Source organism: Nicotiana sylvestris, chromosome 1 (genome assembly GCF_000393655.2).
Source record: "Nicotiana sylvestris chromosome 1, ASM39365v2, whole genome shotgun sequence".
Classification (NCBI taxonomy): domain Eukaryota; kingdom Viridiplantae; phylum Streptophyta; class Magnoliopsida; order Solanales; family Solanaceae; genus Nicotiana; species Nicotiana sylvestris.
In genome coordinates, this window is record NC_091057.1 from 143,878,548 (window position 1) to 143,894,342 (window position 15,795).

Genomic DNA, 15,795 nt, shown 5'->3' on the forward strand with positions numbered 1-15,795 from the left:
AGATCAAGCTTGCTGAAACGACGTCGTATGATACTGGGGGGGTTTGGACCGGGTTGGACGGTCTGGGCCTGGGTCAAACAGACGGGTACGGGAAAAATGGCTTTGGGCCTGGGCACTGAAGGCAGCCCAATTCTATCTCTTCAATTCTTTTTTCCAATTTTCTATTAATTTTCAATTCATTTTATTTTAAAAATCTTTTTCTTTTTTCAAAATTAAAATTAAAACCTAAATTAAATCCTAAACCAAATTATCCTATCAAATTAAATTAATTAATCCAAATAATTGTTACTACAAATAATTAAAAACCAAATTAAAGGAAAAACTACCAAAATTCAAAATAAAAATTAAAAGTGCAAAATAAACTATTTTTATGATTTTTCCCATTTTATAAAATAACTAATTTGTCAATTAATCCTAAAATATAAAATTAAATCCTAAATGCAAATGCAACATATTTTTTTGCAATTTTCATTAATTAAATAAAAATAAAAATGCACAGACAAATGCAAACAATTACCAGAAAATGCCACGAAAATCCCCAAAATTGCACACACTGACAGAAATTATTTTGTTTTGAATTTGTTGGAGTAATACATATAGGGCAAAAATCATGTGCTCACACTATCTGCTTAATACAAGATAAGACTGAAATATAAAATACTAAGGATAGGAAGGAGAAATGCAGGGCTACGAACGCCGTGAAGCTACCTTGCAATCTCCGGATAATACTCTGAAAGCAACGATCAGCTCTCACTCGGAGGCTCTGGCACCTGGATCTGCACACAAGGTGCAGGGAGTAACGTGAGTACGCCAACTCAGTAAGTAACCAAAGTAAATAAAGGCTGAGTGCAGAGACGAGCATTTAAAATCATAGAAATATCAAAGTCAAATCTGTAGTTCAATTTTCGAACATCTCGTAAAACTCCAGTTTCAATGAAAGTTATTTAAAATATTTGTTCGACATTTCTCAATAGAGTCGCAATATAAAAGAAGAGTGAAAACAGTGATTTCATAAACGAGCCCCTCGGTTAAAGTATCACTCATATATATATGGCCCCATCGGGCAAGCCTCTCAGTCATTAGTAACTCAACGCTCGTTAATCAGCACTCACACTCAGCACTTCCGCTCAATTGATATCTCATAATAATAACCGCTGCGGTGTGTAGCCCGATCCGTAAATATACATATAGTCGACTGCGCTAACTGGGGGTGTACCGACTCCGGAGGGGCTCCTACAGCCCAAGCGCTATATCGTTGTGGCATGCAGCCCGATCCAATATATCGCTGCGGCGTGCAACCCAATCCATATACATATAAATATCGATGCGGCGTGCAGCCCGATCCATAATTATATATATAATCCTCACCATCAGGTCCTCGACCTGTCTTAGTCATCAACCTCACAGCCACTCGAGCATTTCAGTGAAAATCAGGAAACTCAGCCCAAACAGTTTTCATATATTTGAAAGTAGAGTAATGAAACTAAATCAAACAATAAACAGGTAAAAATCATGACTGCGGATATGCTTTTGAATCAAAACAGTGTGAGGATAGTAAACAGTTCGGCACAAGACCCCAAGCGCGGCATTCAACCCAAGTAAACAGATTCATTTATAAAATACATAGATATCATATAGAGTTTATCAAAATATGCAACTCTACAGTTGCCACGGGACGAACCAAGTCACAATCCCTTTAGCATGTGCGTCACCTCATTTATCAAAACAATACGAAATTCCGGAGTTTCATACCCTCAGGTCCAGATTTACAAGAGTTACTTACCTTAAACCAGACGAGAATCTACTCCGCAATACTCTTGCCTCTCGACTCGGCCTCAAATCGTCCTGAATCTATCCAAAATCAGAATCATAACATCAATACAAGCCAAAGGGACAAAGCCCACGCGAAAATTATCAAATTAAACTCAAAATCCCGAAGTTGGTAAACCCGAACCCCGGGCCCACATATTGGAATTCGATACAAATTACGCCACTAGAATCTTTATCCTCTCACGAGTCTATACATACCAAATCATCAAAATCGGACCTCAAATGGCCCCACAAATCCCCAATTTAAACTCTCCAATTTCAAGCCCTAATTTCCCAATTTTACCCCTAATCTCTTCAATTTCCATGTTTAATCAACTGAAATTCACCATAGACACGATTATTAAGTTCAAAAATCTTACCTCAACAAGAATCCCCTTGATTTCCTCTTCAAAACCCTCTAAAAGCTTCAATCGCGACTTCAAAAGTGGTGGAATGGGGTAAATTTCGCGAATGAGGAACTTATATAGTTTCTGCCCAGGGATTCCGCACCTGCGGCCTAATTCTCGCTTCTACGGACCACACCTGCGGTCAACTTAACCGCATCTGTGGTTTTTCATTAATTTCCTCAAACGCCGCACCTGCGACCCAGACCTCGCACCTGCGGGCTCGTAGATGCAGTCCAAACCTCGCTCATGCGATCCTTGTTGCTTTTGCGCTCTTCTTTCTGCTTCTGCAGCTCGCACCCGCGGCCCCCAATCCGCAGGTGCGGTTATGACAGAAAACAGCAGCTGAAGCTGCTCAACTTCAATTCCAAACTTTCCGACAACCTTCTGAATTCATCCCGAGGCCCCCGGGATGTCAACCAAAAATACGAACAAGTCATATACCACTATTCAAACTTATTCCAACCTTCGGAACACTCAAAACAACATCGAAACACCAAATCACCCTCGGATTCAAGTCTAAGGATTTCAAAACTTCCGAATTCCGCAACCGATCCAAAAACCTATCAAACCTCATCCGAATGACCTCAAATTTTGCACACACGTCACAAATGACACAACGGACCTACTCCAAATTTTAGAATTCTATTCCGACCCCGATATCAAGATTTTCATTGCCGACCGGAAAATGTTAAATTTCCAATTTTGCCAATTCAATCCTAAATCTACCACGAACCTCCAAATTATATTCCGAACACGCTTCTAAGTCCAAAATCACCTAATGAAGCTATTCGAACCGTCAGAATTCACATCCGAGACCTTCTACTCATAAGTCAATATCCGATTGACTTTTCCAACTTAAACTTCTAAATTAGAGACTAAGTGTCTCATTCCACTCCAAGACCACTCCGAACCCGAAACAACCAACACAATAAGATGAAATATAGCTGAACAACACATAAAGAAGCAGAAATGGGGAGAACGAGACTGTAACTCATGAAACGACCGGCCGGATCTTTACATTGTTGTAGCTTTTACCAAAAATGACATGTAAAAACATTATAGTTAGCCTCTTCTTTATGGGCTAAATACTCTTGCTAACTTTTCTATGATCTACTATAACTACACTGTTTTGAATTCTACTATGTTAATATAGTACCAACATCAACACTTTTGCAGGCTAATAAACTCCAAAGGAATCGTTTATACATTTTGGTTGGTATAAAAAGCGTAGAGCATTAATTTAAAAACTATTTATTCTTCAATTGCTTAAGTTTTGATGCGGTTTGAAATTATGAATTTATTCTTCAGCTGTAGATCTTATCAATTGAACAGTAGTCCTTTATCATAAAGAACCCCAATTTCGCCCAAGCGAATATAACTTCCTACTACCAAATGTTTGATAAAGTGTTAGACTTAGTGAACTATCCTCAACTTAGTACTAAAGGTTTATATCAGTTAAAGTTAGAAAAGATCTATATACAAAGAAAACGTCGTACTTCTTGAATTGCAAGTGGAAGAAGAAGAAGTGGAGGGAGGGGTAAATTGGGTTGGGAAGGATGAGGTGGCAATACCGTGTGATGTCTACTTTATCAAAACATTAGTGCCACGTAAGATTGAGAGTCTAACTTGGACAAACTTAACGGAGAAGAGGTATATTTGAATCATTTAGGTAGTAGCATGGGTATTTTTATACGAATAGTATAACGGAGGGTAACAACGATCCTTTTTTCATAGTAGATGTGCGTAATTTGCCGTTTTCTCTAAAATCAATCTTAAATCGCAATACTCTACCTCAAGGTAACATCATGAGACAAAATAAAATTACTATATTTAAGCTATATTTATCGCTAGACATAATTTTTATACTTTACTATTGTTTGTATCATGAAAGAGAAGACAAAAGACAAGAAAAAGGGAAAAAAAACTCTGATAAGCTTTAATTCTTGCATCACTTGAGTAGTGTTTTCAAAAGAAATTAGGGTAATTCTCAATGTAATTATGTCATTTATGAACCCAAATTATGTGGGAAAAACGTTACTAATGTATATTCCTATATAAGGGCACATAATTCTATTTTTAGAGACAGATCTGAGACAATATTGAAATATACTCTTTACTTTCCGCTTTCTCGAAATTCTCTACCTTGACTTTGCAATTTATCTATCAAGAATTTCCTTAGTTGTTCTTATTATTGTCCTTTGATATCATCGAGAAAGTGAAGTAAAACTTGATTATCAGTAATCCATTTTTTTTTCTTTCTAAAATTAGATTTTGATCAAAAGACATATTTTTGGTTAAACAGTGATGATATAGCATTGAGTTTGCTCGAGAACTTACAGATGGCATTAATGATATTGATTGCCCATAATCTCGGATATCTATAACTGACGTATTTATTGCTACAAATGCCTCATATCTGTTTCGATTCCCCTTCCTTATTTTCTTCTGGTTCATGTATCTTTCCTTCTTTTTATTATTTATTCATTTTTGTCCTCATTTATTCCTTGCCAACTGTTAGGCCAGGTAATGTCTCGTGGGTATTTTTTCCCGTGCCTTCTCTTCCTTGACAATTAAAATAGCCATGTGTCGCTATATCATTATCCCACGTGTCATGCCATGTCAACAGTCTAATACTCCAAGTGTAACGCTTTTTCACCACCAATACAATTACAAGAAAGAAGAATAAGATTAAAATATTAATTTGTTTTTTCACGACAAACAAATAGAAGTATAATACATACAAAAATATAAAAATAATAGATATGAGGACTTGTGTTCAACAAAAACAATTTATTTATAATTGCTTTTGTTGTATTCTTAAAAAATAGAAAGAGGGTGAGCAGCGTGAGAAAGAAAATGGTGATATTTTTCTATTTCGTATTCATTTGCCATGCGATTTCAGAAACTAGATTTCTTTATCTTAAATAGAAATTTAAGGGCAAGAAACACTTCACTACTCAGAAATTTATATATTCATTAGAAAATACGTGAGAGGGATTTAATAAACGTGGATCTAGTTCAATATCTATAATCAAGGGCGGCTTCATAAAAGCAGTGGTCTACAACCAAATTATAATAAGAGGCCTTATACTTTTATATTAGTACATATACACACATATATGCAAAAAAATTAATTTTGCCTTTTTTATAATACTTGTTATTTATAGTATATATTCTTAAATGATATAAAGTTTTTATCTTCATATAGTGATGTTATTATTTATATTAAAAAAGGGTAATTTAAATAAATGAGATGTTAGATATATATTTGCAATATGGTACCTTTAATATTATTGTAAAAAATATATTTACTAATATAAAGATTTAAGTAGTTTAACTCAGAGTTTTAAAAATATTTTCACTGTTAAAGACATCTTTCTTTCTTTTTTTACATTTTTTTGTACTTATTTCTTCTACAAACATTAATATTGTCTAGTTTGAATTAAAATTATAAAATCCATTATTATAAATTTTGGGGACCAAAATCAAGGCTTTACTAGTCTCCAACTAGAGCAACTTGCCCACCCCTTATATTCTCAATCAAGTTTGTAGAGTTTCAATTAAGACAAGATAACAACGACAAGAACATTAAAGACAGTGAGTGTGTCATTCAGTTACCAAATGTGAATGAAACTAGTAGAAAAATACGTTCATAGTGGGGCAATAGTCTGTAAATAATTGTTGATCATCAGTGAAGGGCGACTCAACATAAATGGTGGCCTAAAACCAGAATATATTAAAAAGACCCTGAAACTTCTTTTTTAAAATCCATACAATATTGAGACACAAAAAAAAACTAAATAATGTTGATCTAGTGGTGAGAGCGTAACTCATGATGTATGGGTTAGGTGAACGTCATATGACATTGAATTTCTTCCTTTAGGTGAAAATGATAAACGGGTGAACCTATTATCCATCATGTTTTTAACCTTGCGACATTTGTCTCGTGGATTTCTTAGTTAAAAAAGACGAGACACAAAAGAACTTGCTTTCTGTGTGTAGATCAATCACACGTGACAAAAAGGAATAGTTAATCTAGAGAATTTGAGTTAAATTTAGAAAGTAAAATCGTGAGATAATATGAAAAAAGATTATAAATAGAGGAATAAAAATAGAATTGACGAGAAGATAAATATATTATTAATTTAGTGAAAGATTTTTTTTATTAACTCACTCAATCCTACCCCTACCAATTTTTTTAAAAATTATTAAAATTTTGAATTTTTTATTAAATATTATATAAATATAAATTATAAGTATATATTATATAATAATATAATAGTGCTTCATATTTTTGGGGTCTTAAATATTTGGAGGCCTAAGGCAAGGGCTTCCTTGCCTTACCCTAGAGCCGCCCTTGTCTATAATTTTGTTCAAAATGTAACTCTTCTCTATTTTCAGTTTCGTTATTGGTTTTAGAAATCTGTTTCTTCTAATGACATTTTCAAAGTAAAATTTCTCTTAATTTGTTTTAATCTAACATTTGCCAAAACAAATTTCATCTCTTACAAAATATAATGACAATTCTAGTTTTAAAGGAAAATAATAAAAGAAGAGAATAAAGAATCGTAAGGTGTTATAAAATTGAATATTTAGATATTATTTACATGTATGTAAGTATGAAATAAAAACCCACTGTATCCACTAAGACAACTGAATTAATCTAAATTAAATGATATTACAAAACTGATCTACATAGCTTAACTATCACTATAATACTTTTTTTTATAACTTCACACTTTCCACTTAACAAATTTATTTAGTAGTATTAATTATAAAGGATGTTTGACCAAAATATTCTTATTTAATCTTTAAAAGAATAATTAATGATTATATGCCTTATTAGAATAAAAATGGCAATGGGTAAAACTATTTCTGACATTGCAAAAGGTCTTACCCCACTTCAGTACAGTTGCAAGTTCAATCTCTTTTAAAAGTGAAATTAGGCTTTTGAACAAATGGAATGATGAATTATTATTTCATCTAATTATGATTTATGACTACTTTTGTGTACTAAAGAAAAGAATTCCATTTTGTTGGAGAAAATCTCGCCCGTGATTCCAAAAAGACCCTCCTCTCAGTCTTCTGTCTTCTCTCTATGTCCCACGGTCCATTGTTTGACTTCCACTAAAGTCATCAATATTCATCTTAAAGCCTACTAATTTGATTTTAAGGCTCGTAAAAAAAAGAAGTCTTAGCCCACACTAAAAGAATCAAAATAATTAACTTGCAAAAAAAAAGAGACAACGTTAAAAGAATTGGTATCTTTTTTATTACAGCACAACCACCCACAAAAAAGAATGGTGTATACGGAGGAAGTCGCAACTAAAAAATAAAAAAGGACGATAAAGGGGAGCTAGCTTTAGTAAAAGCAGCGACGAGAGATTCAATTAATCGAAATCTCGAAGGTGAAATTTTACCTCTATCTTTGCCTTTTCTCATCCCCTTTTTTTCTCTTTTTGATCCTGCATTCTCATTTTCTATTCGTTCTCTGATCGCCTCAGCCGCTCTTGCTTGACTTTCTTCAAAATTCTTTTATAACCAAGTGTTCAAATAATATTGTTTGGGGTATTCTAACTAAGCAACGACATACTACCTGTTAATACATAATTAACTAAATCAAAGTGTTCCCTTTCTAATATTTAAGTTTTTTAAATGAGACAGTTTACACAATTCACCTTTTTCGTTTCAATTTATATGACACAATCTCCTAATACATGTATTTAAAAAATTATTTATATATTTAAAATTAATTTAACTTTTTTATTTTACTCATTTTACAATCAACCAAATAAATTTACATTCCCACAAAAACTTCTATACTTTAAGTTTTTAAGATCATAAGTTTAATTTTTTTTTTCTTCTAAACTCCGTGCAAGTCAAACAATATTACATAACTTACTATAGAGGAAAAATATTTCTGAAAATTTTATCCATGTTATTGGTGCTCTCACCCCACTCACCCACCCCATCTCTTTCTATATTTATATATAGTATATAATTTGTAGTCCAAAATACTGAAAGATTAGTTGTCCAATTGATTCTTTTATGATTATACTCTTTTCTTGTCTTACAGCATAGAAACGTTGAAGACTACAGACACCACATACCCCTCTCTCTCTCTCTCTCCTCTTTCTTTTTGGCTCAGATTCGATCAACCCCAGCAAGTAAATTCCACTTACCCCTTTTTTTGACTTTATTTCACTTTCACTTGCTTAAAGACTGTCATTTTCATGCTTGTGGACGTGGGTTGCAGTTATATCAATTTTGGATATTAGGGTTTTATCGTTTTATTAGCTGTATTTTTGCTGCTCTACTGTGGTTCTGTTTTGGGTTAGGTAAAAAGATTGATTTTTGGGTTTCACTGTGAATCTGAAATTGTGTGATCAGTGCAAGTAAGTAAAAAGGATTATTTTTGTGCTTTTGCTGATCGTTGATTCATATAAGTTGTTGAGTTTGCTGTTATGAGTTTTTGTTATTATTTGGTGATTATGCTTGAATCTGTGATTGTTCTGTCCAATTGACCACACCCCGGAAAAATTCACCTAACTTTGCCTGGTATTCAGCAATTGTTTCTTTGGATTCTTCTTGTGATGTTAATTAGGCAGTTCAACTACTGTTAATTTAATGATTTGCTCATTTCCTTTTTTTTCCTGTGCCAATTTAATGATTTTCTGTTTTCTCTTTTCTTTAGGCAATTTAATTATTTACTCCTTTTCCTTGTTTGGCCAATTTAATGATGTACTCTCGTATTGCTATTTTAGGTGGTTAAAGTTGTAGACTTTGAGCTGATTTGGGGAAATTGGTTGATTACTCAGTGAGAATGTTGAGTTATGAAGTGTAGACTTGAAAGATGGGGTGTGTTCTGGGTCGGGAGGTTTCATCAGGCTTAGTACACAACGGCAGGGAGGAGAAGAGGGAAGGTGTGAATTATGAGAAGAAGAGTAAGAGCATTAGTACTGCTGAATCTACTGAAACTTTAGAGGTCAAGGGGGCGGAAAATGTAACTGTTGATAATGAAGCTGTGGAAGCCAATGAAGGTGATGTAACTAAGAAGGAGGACAAGGCGGAACATGACGGAAAACCTAGGAAAGAAAGGAGAAGGTCGAAGCCTGATCCAAGATTAAGTAATCCACCTAAGCATAAACATGGGGAGCAGGTTGCTGCTGGATGGCCATCCTGGCTTTCTGCTCATGTTGGGGAAGCAATTGATGGTTGGCTCCCTCGACGTGCTGACACTTTTGAGAAAATTGATAAGGTAGCTTTCAGATTGGTTTTTGTGTATATACATTTCTATTCTTGTTGATGTTAACATCCTATGTTTCTTTCTTTCTTTCTGTTCTTAATAGATTGGCCAAGGGACATACAGTAACGTTTACAAAGCGAGAGACACCATAACTGGTAAAATTGTTGCTCTGAAGAAAGTGCGTTTTGACAATCTAGAACCTGAGAGTGTGAGATTCATGGCTAGAGAAATTATCATTTTGCGACGACTAGATCATCCCAATGTAATCAAATTGGAAGGTTTGGTTACTTCAAGAATGTCATGTAGTTTATACCTGGTATTTGAGTACATGGAGCATGATTTGGCTGGGCTTGCTGCAAGTCCAGAGATCAAGTTTACAGAAGCACAGGTTAGGGTGCTGCACTGTAGTAGCTCTGCTTTGAAGAATGAGGGGTGTGAGTTAGACAATCTCTATCTCAGTTGTAGTTAGAGTTAGCTGATTATTGTTCCCCCGTTGCAGGTTAAATGCTACATGCAACAGCTATTATCTGGCCTTGAGCATTGTCATAATCGTCATGTGCTTCATCGTGATATTAAGGGGTCAAATCTTCTTCTTGACAATTCCGGCATTCTCAGAATTGCTGATTTTGGATTGGCTACTATTTTTGATCCTCGGCATAAGCATCCTATGACTAGTCGAGTGGTTACTTTGTGGTATAGACCACCAGAGCTGCTTCTAGGTGCTACTGATTATAGTGTAGGCATTGATTTATGGAGTGCAGGTTGCATCTTAGCTGAGTTATTGGCTGGAAAACCTATTATGCCGGGTCGAACTGAGGTACTTCCTCTTTTCTTGATATATTTATTTGTTCAATCTTCTTCTTGTTAATCCTTTGTGTTAATATGATGCTTTTTTATGCATCGACTGTATTGTTTTTCCTTTTTTCCTTTCCTTTGGGGGAGTAATATGTTTCCTTTATTAATTTTAACTTAAAGAGTCCTAATGGCTTAGCTGTTCCGCTAGCTGATGGAGAAATATTTGCTTTGTTGATTTTTTCCTTTCTGGAACTTAGCTCGAGGAGTGAAAATTACGCTAGGTGACTCTAAATAACAACTTGATATATTGTATTGAAAATAGAGTTTAACTAAATCGAGCTCCTTCACTGGTAATTTTCATTTAAGGACATCTCTCTAATCTAAAGGATCCCTAGGAATTATAGAGAAATCTTGGAATCAGTCCAGTTGTTTCTTGAGCTTTGTTCCCCTTTTGTTTGGGAGTAAATAGTTACATTCTATCTCCTGTATCTGTTGTTAGAAGACAAATAACTGAACTTGATTTCCCTCTCTCTCTCTCTCTCTCTCTCTCTCTCTTGCTGTTGCTGAGCACTTGTATGCATTTTCCTGTTGCTGCATATATGAATGGTCAGATTGTAGAGGCTAATCCCAAAATGGGCGATCCAAAGTTTGAACTAGGATGATCCATTGCTATTACAAGGCCCATGGCATCAACATACAAAATTCAGTGAAATAGACTAGGATGATCTATTTGCTTATGGAAAAAATGAGTCTTTTTAACTGTTGACTATCTTTGAAGCTATGCTCTCAATTTGTATAAGAGTTTCTGGGTTCCTCCCCATTAGTAATTAGGCTGAGTGCATATCATCTTGACAGGAATTGCTAAGTTTGGAAGTTGAATATAAGTAGTATCTTCTTACTCCTGTGGCTAAACAGTGGTTTTTCTTGCTCTTACTGCCTAATAACCTAACATCATTTATAAAGATGACATTTGCCCGTTGTGTCGTTTTAAAATTGAAAGAAAACTGCGGAAAACTTGCATTTAGCTTTAAATTGATGTTGTTTTTGTCATCCGTAGTTCTAAACTGTCTTTTGTAGGGATTATTTTGAATCAGGAGTGCCGGGTCTGGCAGATTGTTCTAATTAGCATTTATTTTTATATTTTAAGGCCACACAATATAGAATTTCTGTGACGGACATACTAATTGTCACGTTAAAATGTCTTCTTATTTAAGCTTGTTTGGAATGTGTATGAACACAGATCTGTTTCCATTTTCCTGCATGAGTTATTAACAACAATATCTTATGTTACTAAGGTAGAACAACTGCATAAGATATATAAACTATGTGGCTCGCCGTCGGAGGAGTACTGGAAGAAGTCTAAGTTGCCGAATGCAACACTATTCAAGCCCCGAGAACCCTACAAACGATGCATTAGGGAGACTTTTAAAGATTTTCCTCAGTCTTCACTTCCGCTAATTGATACATTACTTGCAATTGATCCAGCTGAGCGCAAGACGGCAACTGATGCATTACAAAGTGAAGTGAGTAGCTTTTCTGTTTCCAGAGTGTTTGTTATACTAAGTTGTCTTGGTTCTCCTCTCACCAACAAGTATCTGTTGCTGATAGAAATCTACAGTATGCCTTTTGTTATGCTAATGTCTTGGCATCACTAATTAGAGAGATTGTGAGTACGTTTTAGAGCCTTATTGTGTGATAACTACTGAGGTATGCATATGCAGTTAGTGAAGAGTTACTTAGTATAGCTTGAGTGGCAGAAGAGATTCCCATTTGTTTGACCTGGTATGCTCGCATGAAAATTGTGCTTTCTGTGACATAGAAATAAAGTAGATTAGATGGATCTGTGCTCCATCAGTGTGCTTTTTCAATTAGGAGGTCTTGTAGTTTGTAGTTGTGGATGTAAAAGAGAAATTGTCAATAGTCTGACATTTGTTATTATGGAATTCAGCCCATGTAATATGTTTTGATAATAAGACTACTCTCAGCTCTGCTTTTGCAGTTCTGTTAGTGGTTGCGTACTTTTACTACAGTTCGTGGCAAATTTGTCTGCTAACTTGTGATGTTTTAAGTTCAGGTTCTCTTGTGAATATTTTTAGCAATTAATCAATGTTTTGGGACTTCAGTACTTAATCTGCTGCTGGCAGATTATTGCTACTTGTGATGTTTAATTTAGGATCTCTGGTCAAGATAACTCAATAAGCATGAATGTCTGCACCTTATGCAAAAGGTTAATGAATGTCTGCACCTTACTAAAAGGTTAGTGAATGTCTGCAGTAAGTAATTTCACATTTTGCTGCTGCAGGCTATTCAAAGAAAAGACAATCTTGATCACTCTCCTTATACCAAAAAATTCCACTTTTAGCCTGCAAAGAGTCATAACTAAGTGAACTTTGACAGACATTTTAAGATGTATTCTACCCTGCTGATATGAGGAAACTTGCAATTTATGCAGCCGCTTATTTAGTTTTTGATTATCTATATTGAAGTTGTGTGACAATCTCATCTAAAACCTTAACCAGTTAGAGAGAGCACACTTATATTTATGTAATTATGTCTTCAACACACTCCTTCACATGCGGGCTTTACTCTTTCCCATGGGCCAAGCACATGGTAATTCTTTTTGTTAAAGGGTGGTGGGACTCGAATCCAGGACCTTTGCCTGCTTTGAAACCATATTAAAGTTGTGTGATCATCTCATCTAAAAGCTTAAGCGGTTAGAGAGAGCACACTTTTATTTACTTAATCACGACTCCAACAATCTAAAGTTATAATTTTAAAAGATAATCTAATGTCATCTGATTTAGCTCTTAAATTGGTCAAATTGACCCTTAAGCAAATTTGGATGAAGGGAGTGTTAGTGAACTGACTTTGAAAATCCTTAATGTTTGGTTCCTTTGACATAGAGGAGGGGGACAAGTATGGCGGCGAACTAGTTTAACTACTTGTCCTCCTATTATCCCTTTTTGGTGCAGCACTGCCTCAAATTCTATTTCCAGGTGTTTTGGTTTAGCATGTGTTTTTTTGTGATATTCTGTTTTGTTCCCTGAACATCTCATTTTGGGTTAAGTTTTCTCACTTGTATTTTCCTGATGTTGCCTTCTATATGGTTAATGGCATTCTGTTTCTGCAGTTCTTCAATACAGAGCCATATGCTTGTGATCCATCTAGTCTTCCAAAGTATCCTCCGACCAAAGAAATGGATGCCAAACGGCGGGATGATGAAGCTAGACGGTCAGCACTTTTTTACTTGTGTAGTGTGAATCAGGCATCTGTTTGCCTTCCTCACTTTTCCTGCAAGCTCTTTAATGTTGATAGAATGCTACATAATGCGTGTGGGCCTGCTTTCATAGTTTTTCATAGTCCCCTTTCCGGTTTATGCGTGTGAGCTCTCCATGCTTGTAGATCTCCTACAGCACAAATCACTTGGAGAATTTCTTTCTGCCATTACGTATACTCAGTACTCACTCTTCATTTTGTGTGTCTTAGTTTGACTGGTCAAGAAGTTTAAGAATGTAAAGAAGACTTTGAATCTTTTGGTTTTGAACTAAAGGTGGGTATAACATACCAAAAATACCTTTTGAATCTTGTGATCTTATATATGTCATATCATATCTATAAAAGAGTGTCATTAAGGGTAAAATGGGGATGTTGGAATTGCAAATTTACTAGATATAGAAAGAGGCATTCTTTTTGGGACAAACTAAAAGAAAGTAAAGACACATAAATTGAAGCGGAGGGAGTATTAAGCTCAATTACATTAAGTACCCCTCTAGATTATCTTAATCAACTAGGCGTGCCCTATAGTTTAAAACCTCTAATTCAACATTTCATCACAAAAACCAGCGTTCTGTTAATCAAGCCATTATTTTGACCATGAACTAGAATTGCTGTCGACCTTTTATACCTTTTTATCATTATTTTGTGGAGTACTGGACTTAATAGTTGGCTTGTCAATTTGGCAATGCTGCTTTTCTTGTTAATTGTACTATGCTCGGATGCAATTGATCTTTCAAGATCTCATTCTTCTCCCATTGTATTTAACAGTTAAACTTCGATAATGTATGGATGCAATTGATATTTTAATTTCATTCTCTCATCCTGATTGGAAATAACTATTTGTAATATCCATTCCTCTGGGTTCTGTTCAATGCTTGTGAAGAGGTGACAAATGTGGTATAGCTGCTCATTTCATCTTGTTGTGCAGGCTAAGAGCTGCTAACAAAGCTCAGGGAGATGGTACTAAGAGAGTACGCCATCGTGAACGGGCCCGTGCTGGCCCTGCTCCAGATGCCAATGCTGAACTTCAAGCTAATATTGATGTATGTCTCTATGACAAGTCTCCTGCTTTGTTGTGGTTCAGTTACAAACTTGTTTTTTTATTTACCATGTTCGTTACTTCATTATCATTTGTTTTGTTCCTTTCATCACCGTGAAAATTTGAAAAGATTGAACCAAGTTTTCATATTAACTGTCAATTAAGCAGATTTGAAAAAGTAGTTGTTCTGGAAATATGATTTGCCAGTCTCTAGTGGAATTGTCAGTAGTCATCAGTTTTTTCTGTTATGCTTCTTGGGCAACTTGTTTGAAGTGATTGTTCCTTTTGTTCGTTCTACTTTGGCAAGTTTCAGGCTTGGCACTTTTTTGACGTCATTAGCCTTTTTTTTATTTGGTATACATGCCTTCTATTTGCCAAGTTTCAGTGGTTTATAGTCCACCATATAACTTATAATTTGCATGTACATGACTACTGCATAACTTCTATTTTTTGTTCCATTGATTTTCTTCAACTGGTATTTTGGCAATCTGTTTACATTGCAGCGGCGGCGCCTAATCACACATGCAAATGCAAAGAGCAAGAGTGAGAAGTTTCCCCCACCACACCAGGATGGAGGACTTGGTGTTCCATTGGGTGCTTCACATCACATTGATCCTGCCCTTGTCCCTCCTGATGTGCCATTCAGTTCGACCTCATTCACATATTCAAAAGAACCTGTACAGAATTGGTCGGGGCCTTTAGTAGAGCCTGCTTCAGCTGGTGGAAGGCGGAAGAAGCATACTGCAGGTGATGCCAGGGAAGCCAAAAAGTATTTGACAAGGAAAAGATGAGAAGCAACAGCATTTTCTGTAGCAGCAGATCGGGCTTCAGACGAGTGTTTCTATGGCCTATTCTGGAGATAACTAAAGTGGGGCTTGGCCATGGCAACACTTTGAAGCATTTTGTGATTATGCACCTTCCAGGGAAGGGTTTATAGTATGTCCAGAGCTGAAACATTGTTTTCCTTTCCATTTTCCAAATATAGAAGGATCTTTCTGGTTTTTAACTGCTCCATTTGTTGTGGTGGCGAGAAGCTCCCCAGTTACATGTATATTAGTATTTCCCGAGTTAATTCTTTGTGATGGGATTTTTTACTTTTGCAGTTAGTGGAAAATTTTACTATCTGACCGCAGTCCAGTTGCATGTCTCCTTTACCCAAATCCTGGACATTCTGTACAATTTTCCATGTTCTTTGTTGTTGAAAAGGGAAACTCCTATGTTTA

At 35.4% G+C, this 15,795-nt stretch overlaps 1 protein-coding gene across 2 annotated transcripts; it reads left to right on the forward strand.

Moving 5' to 3' along the window:
- Positions 1–8,236: 8,236 nt before the first annotated feature.
- LOC104244586 (probable serine/threonine-protein kinase At1g54610) lies at positions 8,237–15,704 on the forward strand. 2 transcript variants are annotated; one of them, XM_009800048.2, is made up of 8 exons: positions 8,237–8,383; positions 8,981–9,474; positions 9,566–9,850; positions 9,962–10,279; positions 11,553–11,780; positions 13,388–13,488; positions 14,462–14,576; positions 15,076–15,704. In XM_009800048.2, the coding sequence occupies exons 2-8, from the start codon at positions 9,070–9,072 to the stop codon at positions 15,361–15,363; spliced, it is 1,740 nt and encodes a 579-aa protein (XP_009798350.1). In that variant the 5' UTR covers positions 8,237–8,383; positions 8,981–9,069; the 3' UTR covers positions 15,364–15,704. The 2 variants fall into 2 exon arrangements, with proteins under 2 accessions (XP_009798350.1, XP_009798347.1); XM_009800045.2 differs by lacking the exon at positions 8,237–8,383 and adding an exon at positions 8,503–8,611.
- Positions 15,705–15,795: the final 91 nt, after the last annotated feature.